The sequence below is a fragment of the Loxodonta africana genome, chromosome 11 (assembly GCF_030014295.1).
Source record: "Loxodonta africana isolate mLoxAfr1 chromosome 11, mLoxAfr1.hap2, whole genome shotgun sequence".
NCBI classification, from domain to species: domain Eukaryota; kingdom Metazoa; phylum Chordata; class Mammalia; order Proboscidea; family Elephantidae; genus Loxodonta; species Loxodonta africana.
In genome coordinates, this window is record NC_087352.1 from 61,276,458 (window position 1) to 61,291,905 (window position 15,448).

Here is a 15,448-nt window from a genome sequence, read left to right on the forward strand (position 1 = left end):
TTTGATGGGTAGAGAATGTCAAGGAAAGGATGATCCATAGGAACAAGGTAGAGAAGAGATGGGAAAACAGGGATGGCAGTTAGTTGTGACCCAGTGGGAGCCAGGGTGACCATCAGGAAAGCAATTTCATAGTGGGCTGGGAAGGGTGGCACAAAAGAGAAGGCCAGTCTTGACAAGTTTGGCAGTAAAGGGAAGCCAGACGAGATATTAGGGAGAAACATGGGATTTCCCCCCACCCCAACCCACACTTATTGGGAGACCCGTGTATCTCTCTGTAGATAAGAGTCTATAGAGAAGGAAGCATTTGGAAATATTGACAAAATGAGGATAGAATCAAGAACACAGTTGCAGGAGTTAGTACTGGAAAGGAAAGGATCTCTGTCTTTTGAGCAGAACCGCAAAGAATAATGATAGATAACAGATATTGAGGCCTTGAGGTTGAGGAGAGATCAGATTGACCTCAGTAGTAATGAAGTAGAAGGTAAGATCATCAATCAAGAGAGTCCTAGAACAGGTGCTATCATTTTCTTGGACCTTTCCCCACCTAATTCTTTAGATTCCTCTTGTTGTCCGAACTTGTGCTGCATTGGTAATTGGCATTATACACCTTGGCACCTGATCATATATTTGCTTGTATTATTCTCCACTTGGCAATATAGCCTCCTTACTGAGACTATAAGGTCTTTGAGGATGGTACTGAAATCTATGCATCTTAGATGTTCCGTCCCTGCCGCCCTATTATGTCAAGTGCAAAGAGTAACTGTTTTCATATTTTACTCTCTTGGCCACCACTAGGGTATCTGTGCAGATCAAGTGAAAGTTTCAGGCTATCATCGCTACCAGACAGTAGAGATGAATGAAAATGCACTGGGGGAGCTAAAGAAGCTATTTGATGCCAAATCTGAGCACCTCCACCAGACCCTGGCTCTGCATTCTTACACATCCGTGCTCTCGCGGTTGCAAGTGGAGTCTTACATCTATGCACTGCTCAATAGTTCAGCTGTTCTGAGATCTCTAGCAATTCATCAGCAAGGCCGAGGTGTGTAAGTAATGAAGGTCTTGCTCTTTATTGTGATCTGAAGTGCAAAAAATGCAGTGGTACCATCTGGTTAAATCGTCTGTGCACGAATTGGTATAACCCACTACCCACTGCCGTCGAGTCGATTCTGACTCATAGTGACCCTATAGGACAGAGTAGAACTGCCCTGTAGAGTTCCCAAGAGTGTCTGGCAGATTCGAAGTGCCGACCTTTTGGTTAGCAGCCGTAGCACTTAACCACCATGCCACCAGGGTTTCCCGATTTGGTATACAAGGTACCATTTGTCCTCGCTATTTTACCTGGCCTTTCCCGATGTAGGACAGAGATATCGGGAGCGGGGCTAGGTCTCCCTTCCCTGTGGGCTGTCCTTCTCTGCTTCTCTAGGATGCAGAAAGCTCTTTCTTTATCATTGACATCCCTTGCTGCTCTGGCTTATTTATCTAGGGGAGTCCGTGTAGTTTTTGATCCTGAAGCTAATAAAATACCTTCTTTTCCTCTGTCGCAGTTTTTGCTTGTCTAGTTTGTTGGACTATTTTGCTTAACTTTCCACAGAAGATCTGTAATATTCTGAGTATCTCATGTTTGGGGAAGTTTTAAAAAGTTAGCTCTTACTACATGGTGTGTTAAGTATTAGCCACTGAATTATGGAATTTTTATTTCTGGAAGAGATATTAGGATTTTTTAAAGTCAAATACTCCTCCTCCCTTCTCCCCGGGTTTTCTTAACTAACCAAAGAGCTGGGGCAAGCCAAAAATCTGCTGATCTTCAAATAACATAAAATGGATTTTTGTAAATATAATTTATTTTTGTTGTTAAGAATGTGGACAGCAGAACATAACACCAGTTCAACAATTTCGACATGTACAATTCAGTGACATTGATTATATTCTTCAAGTTGTGTAACCATTCTCACCCTCCATTTCTGAGTCGTTCTGCCCCCATTTACATACACTCAGTGCCCCCTAAGGTTCCTATATAATATTTTGAGTTTCTGTTGTCAATTTCATCCCATATAGGTAAATCTTAAAAGATTACTAATAATGCCCAAGGCAGACATTCTTTACTAGTTAGGCTAAATTATTGTTTGGTTTTAAGAAGAACATATAGTGAATTTTGATGAAGTTAATTTTCCCTTACTTTGAACTTCACAGAATTAAATACCTTTTTGTGTATATATTTGGTAGAAATTCAGATAATATTTTGATACAACTTTTCTCCTTGGGTTTTTATCTGAGCCAAATGTTTTAAAGGTTTTTCTTTTTTTTGTTGGTTTATTTTAAATGAAGTCTCTAAGAATTCTGCCAAAAAACCCATTTATATGGGACTCATGTAATTTTCTTTTTAATTATAGTGCCTAAGCAGGCAGAAAGTATCCCCTCTGACCTGTGTCAGCTAAAGGAGTGCATTAGTGTCTTATTCATGTTCACCAGGAGAGTTAATGAAGATACTCAATTCCATGACGACATTCTTCTCTGGCTGCAGAAATTGGTAAGGGGACAGAAATAGGCATAGTCTGTCTTTTATTCAGCTGATAATTTAAAGGAATTAAGAGTTATATCTTCATTTTAGTCTTTTCTTCAGCAGCTTCTTTAGTTATTTCACTTAATGAGTTAGTGACATTTTCACTGATCATGACACATGGTAATATATTTATCTAGTGCATTATTGAGCACAGAGTGCTTTTTCTCTTCAATAAACCTTATATGAAAACGAACCCTAGCTTTTAGGAAGAAATGGAAACATGGCAAATAAACCAAATTTAAGACTAGATATGTATTCAGAATATAGGTGTTTGATCTGAAAAATTTCCACATAGATTTCATTTCTTTTTATCATGTTTAATTTTACACTTAGTCATACTTTTTTATTTTTAAGGGGAAGATGAAAGATACCAGGATTTGGAAAATTCAGGAAAGAAGTTATATGTGCTGCAGAGGGGGCGGTTATTTGTTTATTGGTTATGTTTCTCAATGGGGCTGCCTTTGATGCTTTTTTAGGTTCATACTAGAGTCCTTAAATATGGATTTGAGAAGCTATGGAAAACTGAGAATAGATTAAACTATTTGCTTTATATCTGTTGACATACGGCCAGCAACTTGTCAGAAAGTAAAAACTATTTGCAGAGAAACTACTTATGCAAATTTTATTGTAGTACTCATATATAGATTCTTAGGCCACACTGCCTATGTGTGGTGGGAACTGAATCATTTCATAATATATCTTACATCTGGTTACTCTTTTAAAAATTACATGTAATTAAACAATAGATAAGTGGCTTTACTAGACCCCCTAGATAAATTTTTCTGTTTTTAAAATAGTGAAACCATGTTTCCTTATTGTTCAGGTATCAGTGTTACAGAGAGTTGGCTGTCCTGGAGATCACTTCTTCATTCTGAACCATATTCTTCGATGCCCCGCTGGTGTTAGTAAATGGGCTGTTCCTTTCATCCAGGTATGAGGAATGGCCTTCTGATTGTGACGAGGTTGGGGAGGTCTTATTAGGAACTTTTCCTGAAGAAATTATCCTTCCCCCCCCAAAAAAGACTACTTAAAAATACAGATATTTAAAATAAAATTCTTTGAATACATCTAGTACATATTTATAAGAGTTTTTATGCTGAAAGTTCTTGGGTTACCCACAACTGATGAAATTATGATAGAATTGCAAACATTCATTTGTAGCCTGGCTTGGCAGGTGTAGTATGTAATTCTGAAAAATTTCTGTGCGGGGAGGCTCGCCAGGGCTTTTTTCTGTAGTACCCAACACAGCTTCCTGAATTAATCCATCCCACACCACAGCTGGTCCAGGTAAAACAAGGACAACCAGCAAAATCAGAGTTCTTTAAGTACTAGCAGAGAGCTCTCGTTCTGTGTGATCAACTCTCATATATCCAGGAGTTGATTATATGGCCTACTGCTTTCCTCTCTGCTGCTTGCCTTTGGGTCATATGCTTATAGCAACCACATAGATGTGTAGGAGCCAAAAAGCATGCCAAGTTCAACCTTTCCCTATTTCCTTTTCTTCCCTTCTTAGTGTTTCTGGTGCATAAGTTTGAATCTTTTTAGGTAGATAGAGAATTTTTTTTTGGTCATTGTTTTCTCTTTGGATTAAATTAGCAGTGTTGTCCTTCATCCCATATTGTTATAGGTGATTGACGTAAACTGATCATTTACCTCTATTCTTTGACCACGGCTCAGTCAGTGCTGCCAGATAACCCATGAGCTGTGTCCTCACTCTTGTGGATTAGGTCCAGCTCCATATTTGTTCTCATTCCACCTCCTTTTGTCATAATGCTAGTGAACTAAGATTATGGACACTCGAATTGCTGGTCCTCTAAGATGTGCTTTTTCTTTTTCTGATTTCAGATCAAAGTGTTGAATAACCCGTCAGGGGTCTTTCACTTTATGCAGTCCCTTGCTCTGCTCATGTCTCCTGTCAAGTAAGTGTGGAAGAGCTCTGTGAAGTAGAAATTGAAATGCTTTTTCCTATCAAAGAATTGGCTTCCTAAACTGCCTGGATCCAAAGAACTGCTAAGGGAACTGTCAGCATTGCAGAATTTAACTTTGCAAACTTTTGGGGCTTGATACCCCTCCTTCCAAAGTGACCCTTTTAACGGCTTTTTATTTTATTGTATAAATGATTAACCTTTCTCGGATGCTTCTTTGAGTATGTTTGTTCTACCAGGATTCCTCGCCTGTTGTATATGCTACTGTGAAAGGTGCCATGGAAATACAAAAATATGATCTGTTCCTTAGAAGAAGAGATTTAGTGGCAGGGGAAAAAATAGTCAAAGAGAAGCTACAGTTGATGCAGTAGAAATGAAGAGAGTTGAGTGGAGTCATCAGAGTGGTTTCCACAGTGGATGAGCTGGGGATATGAAGAAGAATGGACCAGTTCTGTTCAGTAGAAAAGGACTAGGAAGGGCCCTATATTAGCAAAGAACCAGAGTTCTGGTGAGGATAGCCATGAAGGGGGTAGTGAGGAGATCAGCTTGGCTGGAGTGAAGGGGTATGTGGGAGACAGTAATAATAGTGAACAAGTAGGGTGGGTTGAATTATAGGAGGCCTTGAATTTAAGACAGAGGAGTCTAGATTTGATAGGGTCCAGCCTTTATAGCCATTGAGGATTTCTGGACAAGGGTAGAAGTTGTATTTAAAGAAGATTAGGATGGACTGGAGGGAGAAGAATTTGACATCAGGGAGGTCAGGCAGATACAGTATCTCCAGTATTTCAGGTAGATCATCAATTGGCAGGAAGAGCAGCCCTCACCTACATTAATTCCTGGTTTATTTCACAGCCGCAAATGGTGGTCTTTCTGGAAGTCAGGTGGCTGCCTATTAGAGAAGTAGGTGCATCATGTTTTAGCAAGGCTGTTCCCTTGACCTGGAGTCCCCTGTGGGGTGCACCACTATGGGGAATGTGTCTTTACAGTAGGTCCTGTCAGAGTTGAAAAAACAGTTGAATTCTTGCTATGTCACAAATCTCTCTTGCTCAGGATTTATAACACTTTTCTAGAAGAATAGGTGCTTCTGCTTAATTGAGTGGTGACAGACATCTGACTCTCCTGACTCTGGAACCTAACCCCGTATCACGAGGACACATCCTCAACTGGCAGAGAAAGCAGGGTCTGTGTCTGATGACCTGAACGGTGTCACTGCCTCTGACTTTAGGGTCCTGGAAAGCCTATGTCTTCTCAGAACTTGAATTAGGGTAATAGTAGTGGGGAAGAGAATGAGGGGAACCTACAGGTTGTCTTTTTCTGGAAAGGACTAGGTAGCTGACTAAATAAAGAGAATGCTAGGAAGGAATGGGTCAGACCTAACTCTAGACTCCTGAGTCTGAGTGGCTGAGAAGGTATTATTTGCCCTAGCAGACAGAAAAATGAAAAAAGAGAGCTGTTTTATAGGGAGAAAGACTTGAGGTCATTGATGTGTACAAATAGACACATACAAGTGACACATACCAGTGTACATTTGGAGCTTCAAGATTGGAGCCCAGTTGAAAGAACAGCACTAGAGCTGTGGAGCTGGAGGTCCTGAAAGAAAGTTCCTGGTTAAAGGAAGGAATGGATGAATTTTTAGGATCAGCACAGAGGAGAAGGATCAGAGGACAGAACTGGGTTGTGGCCTAAGAGAAGAAACTTCTGGTTGCACTTATTCTTCAGATCCAGCTGACACCTCGTGAAAGCCTGGCTGGCAGCAGTGCTAGAGTCCTCTCGCTGCCTGGGTACAGGTCGCTGCTCCTGCACGTGGTAGATGGGATTTGGCTCAGAAATGGTTTTGCATTTAGATGTACTTTTTTGCCCTAAACTAGCTTCTGCATTATTTGCAGTTTACCCTTTTTTTAATTCAGCAAATCATGTTTTCTAAAGTTGGCTACCCAGCAGCAACACTTCGTAAAGCTGGTTAGAGCTAAGGTTGTGCAACAGCCCACAGGGATCGAGGACGGAGCTGGTGTAACTGCTGTTCCGCAGTTCCCAGTCGTTCCTGATTCAGAACGCCCATGGCCTCTCCACCAAAATCAGTGCAGCTTTTGTCGCTTGATTTTTATCCAGTTGGCATTTTTTGTTTACTGATTTCAACCATTTGAAGATGGGGTCAATGCGGATTCTACTGCAGGGTGAGAAGGTGATCCAGAATGTACTCCTGTGTGGCTTTCTGTGTTTTGCGATTGGAGTCATTTCCCTTGTCCTTTAGAAATCGAGCAGAGTTCATGTGCCACATGAAGCCCAGTGAGCGGATACCATCCTCTTCGGGGCCGGCGTCGGGGACCTGGACGCTAGTAGATGAGGGAGGAGAAGAGGTAACTCGTGGGATCTCCGTTATTTTTATTAACAGGTTTTGAGCTCTTCTTACGCGATGGGTATTGTTCTCAGTACTTTGCACATATTATCTCCATTTAACTGTCAAAGCAGTCCTATGAGTTAAGCATTTTACAGAAGAGGAAACTGAGGTGGGGGGAGGGATGAAGTCACTTATCAGCTAGTCACACGGGCATTAACTGGTGGAGCGTCCAGAGGCTGTGCTCTAAACAGTGTGCTTTGCTCCACCCTCCTCCAAGAAGGTCTTCTGTTCACCTGGGAGGATTTGGAACCTGGAAACTAAATACCAGAAACAAACAAACAAACTGAACCTGTTGCTGTTGAGTTGGTCCGACTCATAGCAACCCTATAGGACAGAGGACTGCCCGGTAGAGTTTCCAAGGAGCTCCTGGTGGGTTGGAACTGCCGACCTGTTGGTTAGCAGCCAGCCAAATTGTATTCAGTTTATATTAGGATTTCTCTTATGTACTAACAAGTTTCTGGGATTGGGGGGAGCTCACCCACAAATAGCCTGTGTAATGAAGATCTGGCCTTTAGGAAGGTTCTACCTTAAATCTTACCCAGATCTTTCTCATTTGAAAGGTACAAGATGGCTATTTGGTGAGAATTTAGTGATCGCAATTCAGTTCCTGGAGATAACCGTTGTGAGTTTTTCTGTATTGTACACATGGCTGGTGTGTTTGGAAGACATTTTTCCTCTAGCTAATTATCAGCTCTAGTGCTTTTTTATGGTCTAAGTCCTTTGGTGTGCTTGTCCAGGATGGCTAGGGACAGGGTTTGCTAACACTCTGTCTCTCTAAAAAGGAGATGAAAGTGCACAGTGGTCAGTTTTCAGAACAGCAGTCACCGCAGCTGCGGGGACTATGTCTGCATTTACTCAGTGCTCATTCGGAAATGGGGCTGTTTTACTCCTCCTGGGATTTACAGGAGGTTGGGAGATGGTGGTAAATGATGTCGATGTGTGAACACCTGTGCAGGAGCCTGAAGAGAGCTTCTCAAATTGGTCTTTTAAGGATTGTGAGGGGGGAATTAAAAAAAAATTTTTTTAGAGTGGTTTCTCCTTTTGTTTTCTGGTTGGTTTACTAGATTTAATCCCAGAGACAGAAAATGGGTAAGGACCCTGCCCGGTGCCTGGCTCCTGGTCGGTATTCACCAGATGTTGAGTGAGTTGCCTGGTGCCTGGCTCCTGGTCAGTATTCACCAGATGTTGAGTGAGTTGCCTGGTGCCTGGCTCCTGGTCAGTATTCACCAGATGCTGAGTGAGTTGCCTGGTGCCTGGCTCCTGGTCAGTATTCACCAGATGTTGAGTGAGTTCAAGAATTTGAGGAGTAGATGAGAAAATGAAGTGCTGTTGAGTCAGAAAAGGCTATGGGGAGGAAGGCACTGTGGATTTTCTGTATCAGTGGTTTCTCAGCACTAGCTGTATATTAGAATCACCTGGGCAACTTAAAAACCTTTCCCAGGCCTGCTTGCAGACACCCAAATGTTTAAAAGCCTCCCTGGTTATTCTTATGTGCAGCCAGAGTTGAGAACTACTCCAAGTAGAGTTTCTGAGGTTCTTGTTCGTTCACCATTTTAGACCCATAAAAAGCCCCCCAAAACCAAACCTGCTGCCATAGAATCAATTCTCACTCACAACGACCCTATAGGACAGATTAAAACTGCCCCACGGGGTTTCCAAGGAGCGGCTGGTGGATTTGAACTGCCGGCCTTTTAGTTAGCAGCCGTAGCTTTTACCCACTGTAGCACCAGAGCTCCTTGGAGGATAAAAATGAGGTGACTTAAAGAAATTATAATTAAGTTGCATTAGTCTCTTGTTGGGAAATCCTGGTGGTGTAGTGGTTACGTGCTATGGCTGCTAACCAAGAGGTTGGCAGTTCAAATCCGCCAGGCACTCCTTGGAAACTCTATGGGGCAGTTCTGCTCTGTCCTGTAGGGTTGCTATGAGTCGGAGTCGACTCGACGGCAGTGGTTTTGGTTTTGGTTTGGTAGTCTCTTTTTGAAATTTTGATGATGTAGTCTTTGGATCTCTGAATCTTTTTACAGTATTAGTTTTTGAATGTAGCATACCTTAGGACTTGTCTTACAAAGAACCCTTATATAATCCCTTTGTATGACCACAGGTGTTTTTATCCTGCTTTCAGCTGCACTAATTGACAACAGAACTTCAGTCATCCGTAGTAGATGCTAATTGCCTCCTGATAATGCTGTTGGGCACTAGAGTGGGCCTTGATTTGGGGAGAAGAGAATTGTGACTAAAATAACTTGGACTGTAGTGTCATGGTTCTTTAATTGATGTTGTCAAAGCACCGAGTTTTATAGTAAGATCCCCACTATAGAGACATGTTTTTGATTACCTTCTTTTGGATGGAAGTTTCAGCCACTGAAGAATAGACATGACTCAGATACACATGAAATTGTACTTGCATTTTCCGGGGATTTACAGCCCATCTGTCGAACTGTGACTATGAATCCTTGTCTTGGAGGAACAGTCCATGAAGACTCAGATGAGAATCCCATACGTGTGCCATTGAGATCATTTAGCTCCTATGACTCTAGACTACGGTACAATCTGATCCAATCAGCTGACATGATTTTGCATCTTTTCCCTTAGGACGAAGACCCTGAGACTAGTTGGATTCTCCTTAATGAAGATGACTTGGTTATCCTGTTATCACAGTTTCCATTTCATGAACTCTTTCAATATCTTCTTGGGTTTAAGGCAAAAGGTAGGTGAATTTCTTTTGTCATATGTAAAATGTGGTAGTGACAAACTCAAACATAGGAATTTGGCATTAAGTCTGACTTCTTATGCAGGCTCCTGATTCATGTTCCCCTTTGTCCAACTCCACTACAGAGAGATGATTACATCACCTTGATAAGATTTCATTCCTTTCTTTTGTGGTTGTAATTTCCCACTTAGTGCTTAAATTCGAGAAGGTCAACTAGCTTGCACTTTGCCCAACTTTAATAAATTGTTTTAATTTTGCACTTTGTCTCAAGTTTCCCGTTTCACGTTGATATAGGAGTAACGGATTGTTAATTCTTACCCATTTTGGCTTGCTTCCTCTTTGAAGTATTTACACCTGTATCCTTCAGTATTTTTCTATAGTAATAATACTTTTTTCCTTTTCTTTTTTAATTTCTAGGTGATTATTTAGCTGAAACAACAAGACCTCAAGAGATGATGAAAATTTTTGCCTTTGCCAACTCCTTAGTGGAACTTCTGGCTGTGGGGTTAGAAACCTTTAATAGAGCACGCTACAGGCAGTTTGTGAAGCGCATTGGTTACATGATCAGGTAATGCTGCCGTTGGTACATCTGCCTCTCTTTGCTTTTGCCCTCATTGGGCACAGACATTCATAATTGGAGATGATGTACATTTTGGTGACACTTTCAGTCTCATTTTACCAAAAAGTAAGAATTTTTGTTTTTGTTGGTTTTTTTCACCATCTACCAGATGGCAATTTTATAAATATTTCCAGGAAAAATACTGAGTTAATTATCTCAAATTTAACTGGGTTGTTAGATGACTATTCTTGGAGTCAGTCAGGATCCTTGAGACTACTACTAGGTGGAACAGGGAAGAGAAAGGGGTCAGTGGAAATGCAGACCCTTTCCCTTTCCTTTGCTCCCTCTGCTCTTCTACTTCTGAGCTTTTGCCTTGGGATTGTGACTTTGCTCTGGAAAGTTGACAGTAGCTCTTTTGGTCTTTGCTTCCCTGTTTTCTCTCTTACTTATTCTAATTTCTGTTAAGTAGCGTTTTTAAAAAAATTTAAAAGACTTACCAATCAGTGGCTACTCTCTTATACTGTCATTTATTTGAGTTAAAAGTGGGTTTGTGTTTTTATTATATAATGTCTGAGTAAATATGAGAATATGTACTGCTTTTCTTTGAATTAATTTTGTAGCCTCTTTTCTACATTTTCAGTTTTTCTGTCTTTACTAGGTTATTATTATATCATATACCTTTGTAATCACTTCAGCGTATAAATATGCTATTTCTTCCATCCAAAAAAAAAAAAAAACCAAAAATAAAACAAAAACCTGCCAACCAATTGAAAAACTTTTTCCTCTCCCCAGTTTTGTTTCCAAAGCAAAAAACACTTTAATTCACTTTATGTATAAGCCCACCAGCCTTATAAAGCCAGGTAAATGATTACAGGATGCCCTGAAAGGCTGGGGCTACTTTTAAAGTCTAGAGAAAGTCTTTAGTAGAGAGTAAAGAAAATGAGAAAGTGGGAGGGGGAATGGCTGGCAACTTGGAGAGTAATTTCTTAAAACGTAAAAGCTTATCTGCTTGTTATTATCAGAAGTCTAGACATTGGTTCTCTGCTTCTGCTTGTTAAATAAGGCCATAAATAAAAACTGTCCTTGGGTGCATATATAGAATATAGGATTGCCTGTGTACTATGTGGCGGGACAGTGCCTTCTCGTTTCCTTCTCTTATTAACTTTTTAGGAAAGATACTGGTGTTATTATATTTTAAGGCCAATATTCAGTCCTTACATTATTATTTCTATGTAAATATTTACATCTGATTATTGTAGCCTACTGTGATGTTTCCTTTATTTTTTCATCTGCTTACTGCTTTTTGTATCTATTGCACATTCTTTTCATACCTTCCAGTTGTAGAACAGTTTTCCACAAAGCCCCTCTCCTTAGGTTGCCTGTTGGTTCTGGTTTTTCCCCTCCGTTCTAGCTTGAACTCACCAGAATCAGGCTTTTCACCACAATGTTACCCAGAACAGTCTTGTGAATGATGCTAATGAACTTGGTGCTACTTACTGTATCCAATGGTTAATTCTAAATCTTCATCCCACTTGACATCTTTTGTGTAGTTCACATAGCAGCCTTTCACTTAGGTGGCCAGTTTCTCTTTAAAACATTTTCTGTACTTGGCTTCCAGGATACCACACTCTACTGGTTTCTCCTCCATTTCACTGGCTGTTCATTTTCTGCCTCCTTGGTTTTTTAATGCTTACCCGCCAGGCCTCTTAATGTTGGCATGCCTCAGGGCCCAGCCCCTGGACCTCTTCCCTTTATCCAAACTCCCTTCTTGGGCTTTCATCCATACTCAAGTCTTTAAATATCATTTATATGCCATTCTAATTCTGAGTTAGATATCCAGCCCTTTTCTCTCTCATAAACTTGTACATCAAGCTGCCAACTCGGCACCTCCACTTAGATGACTCATGAACGTTGTAGCTTAATACTCCCAAACTGAAATCTCTCTCCCCAACCTCCCAAGCTGCTGCTCCCACAGCCTTCCCAGTTTCAGGAAATGGCAACTCTGTTCTAGCTGCTCAGGCAAAAAAAAAATCCTGATTCATCCTTGACTTTCCTCTTTTACACCCCTAACAGCAAATTCTGTCATCTTTATCTTCCGATTATCATCTTCTGTCAAATATAAGAAGCCACCAATTCGAGTATGTGTATTATGTACAACTAAGAAAGAAAAAATGTCAAATTAGGGCATCTCATCAATTTTAACATACATCCCAATTTCAGAGATGGTAAAGTATGAAGGATGTGCATCTTTTCGAATCAATGAAATATGTTATTTCCAGAATTCAGCCTGTCTTTACCACCTTTACTGCTACCACCCTAGTTTATTACAGTTATTTCTCACCTGAATATCACAGTAGCCTCCTAACTTACCTTCCTGCTTCTACCCATGCCCAACCCACCTCCTCCTACCACAGTGTGTTCTTACAACAGCCGGAGTGTTCCTTTTAAATTGTGAGCCAGCTCATGTCACTCCTTAATATTTGGGAATATTAAGTTTAGAAATATTAAGTCACTCAGAGGAAAAGCCAGAGTCCTCACAGTGACCTACAGGGCCCGTCATGGTCTGGTTTCCTGTCACCTTTCTTATTTCATCTCCACCTTCAGGTTGCGTCCCTCACTTTGCTCTGCGTTAGCCACCTCTCTGGCCACCTTGCTGTTCCTCAGACAGATATACCCAGGAGCCTTTGCACTCTCTCCTATCTGGATGCCTTTCCCTTAGATACCCTTGTCGCTAATTCCTCACCTTCCTTAGGTCCTTACTCAAGTGTCCCTCTTCAGGGAGGCCTCTCCTACTGCCAACCGCTAATATAACTGTATTTGCATCCTTGCTTTATTTTTCTCTATATCACTTATTACTTTGTGACAGACTGTATGTGTATGTGTGTGTATGTATATATATTTAATTGTGTTTACTGGATGTCTGCTTCCCACTAAATGTAAACTCTGTGAGAGTAGGGGTTGGTTTATTTGATTTTTTCTCACTGCATTACCTTCAGAACCTGGAAGATAGTAGGTGCTCAGTAAATGTGTGTTGAATAATTTAATGCTTCAAGTCTAATATGAGGATGCTGATAATTGAGTGAGTTAGTGTAAGTGATATATTATCTGTTTTCATTCTCAGGATGACCCTTGGTTATGTGAGTGACCATTGGGCACAGTATGTGAGCCACAATCAAGGCCTGGGACTGGCCCTGCAGCCCTACTCCACAGAGAAACTACAGGTTGAGTTTGATGAGCTGTTTTTGAGGGCTGTTCTACACGTGCTGAAAGCCAAAAGGTAAGAAGCCTGGGGATAATTGTTGAGATATAACCCCCTGGTTAGTGAGAAAGGTTGGCATGAAAGTCATTGACTGAAGTAGATCTCTTAAAATAATGTCATCGTGCATTTTATCTATTTCTTACCTTGGACAAATTCTTGAGCCTTAGTTTCCTTATCTGTAGTATACCTCATGCTAACTGAAATGAGGCCTCTTTCAGATTTTTTTCCATCTTAAAATACCCTGATTCTGATGTTTCAGTTTTGCCACCCCTGAACTTTTGGGGCAGCCTCGAGCAGAGGAAAACAGGGATAAACTCTATTACACATCCAACTGTCGTGCCTATAGTCAGGCATAGTAGGTGCTTAGTAAACAGTACACACAATCCTGTGATTTTATTTTTCAGTTGTCTTACTCTAGGATTTTAGGGCCTAGCTAGGACTGTCATGGATTCTGGTCCCCTGTCTTGGTTGTGTACATAATGTCTTCTGATCACACCATCTTTGCTGCCGCTTATGGCCTGGGATGCATTTGAGGCATAGGCAGGTGCACAGTTGTGTATCCCTCACTGCCTTCCCTGTGCCTCTGGTGAAGCAGGAGCGGATTCTGTAGCAGCACTGCACCCTTTGCTAGGGGATGGGAGCCAGCCTCCGCCCCAGCCCAGCTCCACCTGTGAACTGCTAGCTCCCCCTCCTTTAACCTCTCCTGAGCTGCCTGAACTTCTTCTTGCCATAGTACTCTGAGTCTCAGCCCTGATGGCTGGGTCGTGTCTGCCGTTTAGTGTTACCTTGGGCAGATCACTTAATATTTATGGTGTCAACTTTCTTCGTTTATAAAATGGAGATGATGATAATGATACTACCTTTTCCCTTGACCTCACGGATATATTGTGAGGATGAAATGAGGTCATATGTGGAGATACTTTTTAAACCATAAAGGACTTTTCAAATGTAAGTCGTTGTTGTCCTTGTGTGGTTTCAGATGAAGAACAGATTAACTCCTCACTTAGAGAAAGGTCAGGGCTCCTTGGCTAAATAAGTCTTAGCACTTTTAGGCACTCAGTAAGGCTTGGGTCTAACATTAATAGAACTTAAGCTTAGAAATGTATTATTAGATTACTGTTATTGCACATCCTCTAGTGACCATAAAGTTGATGGTCTCATGAGGTGCACCCAGCCCTGTGCAGGAGCCTGCCAGGGAGTCAGTGCAGCTGTCCCAGTGCCTGGGGAGAGCCTCTCACCTCCCATCTCCTGTCATTCGGTCGTGTGCTGGCTTAGCTGAGTGGCAGGACACTTGCTCTGGTTACTTACTAACTCTTACATCCTGAGCTGTGAACTCTGTGTATGGCAATATGTATGTATTCCACAAAGATGATCATTTGTTTTAAGTTTTAAAATGTTGAGAACTATTGTTCTTTTTTATTGTGTGAAAATAATACAGCGTTTGCCAATCCATTGTTCTTAAGTATTACTTATTTTAGGAAATATATAAAAGAACCAAATACTTAAAGCCAGGGAATTTAAATTTATTTGGCATTCCTGTGGGAAGTTCTTTGAGCGGCTATCCCCCAATTTAAAAACAAACCCAAAACACAGACAACAAAAACCTAAGTCAAAACTTAACTGCGCACTTGCGTGTGGGAAGTTTCGTAACCTGAAATATATCCTGTTTTATAGCATTACTTTTAAGGTCTCTACAATTTTCTTCCAGTGGTTTGGGATCCTTTAAAACAGTGTCAGGTCTCTTACGTGAGGTGTAAGGATCCTTACTTACTGAGACAGACGCCTGGCCCACCTGAGCTTACGGAAGTGTCTCCACCCGTTTCACAGGAGTAGCTGTTGGTTTGCCACCCTGGGCTTGAGGCACCAGCAGCCTGCCTGGGTTTCATGGAAGTGGATCAGCCATGCACTGTTTAATTTTTTTTCCTTTTAATAAATTTGGTTTATTTGTAATCAGTCAATTTGTAGTTGTACAACAGTTTTGAATGCTTATCTCTTCTTTTTTTTCCCAGATTTTTTTCAAGTTGAGGTAGAACTCAT

At 41.1% G+C, this 15,448-nt stretch overlaps 1 protein-coding gene across 6 annotated transcripts in view; it reads left to right on the forward strand.

Moving 5' to 3' along the window:
- Positions 1-15,448, forward strand: part of EPG5 (ectopic P-granules 5 autophagy tethering factor) — a 114,183-nt gene that overhangs the window by 16,871 nt on the left and 81,864 nt on the right. For 4 of the 6 annotated variants that reach the window (XM_064294577.1, XM_064294578.1, XM_064294575.1 and 1 more), the window contains 8 exons: positions 796-1,039; positions 2,391-2,527; positions 3,384-3,491; positions 4,406-4,479; positions 6,737-6,842; positions 9,476-9,590; positions 10,011-10,161; positions 13,274-13,429. In XM_064294577.1, the coding sequence (XP_064150647.1) occupies positions 796-1,039; positions 2,391-2,527; positions 3,384-3,491; positions 4,406-4,479; positions 6,737-6,842; positions 9,476-9,590; positions 10,011-10,161; positions 13,274-13,429 (1,091 nt within the window). Of the gene's footprint in view, positions 1-795; positions 1,044-2,390; positions 2,528-3,383; positions 3,492-4,405; positions 4,480-6,736; positions 6,843-9,475; positions 9,591-10,010; positions 10,162-13,273; positions 13,430-15,448 lie in introns of those variants that run through there. The other 2 variants (XM_064294580.1, XM_064294579.1) reach the window with 2 other exon arrangements.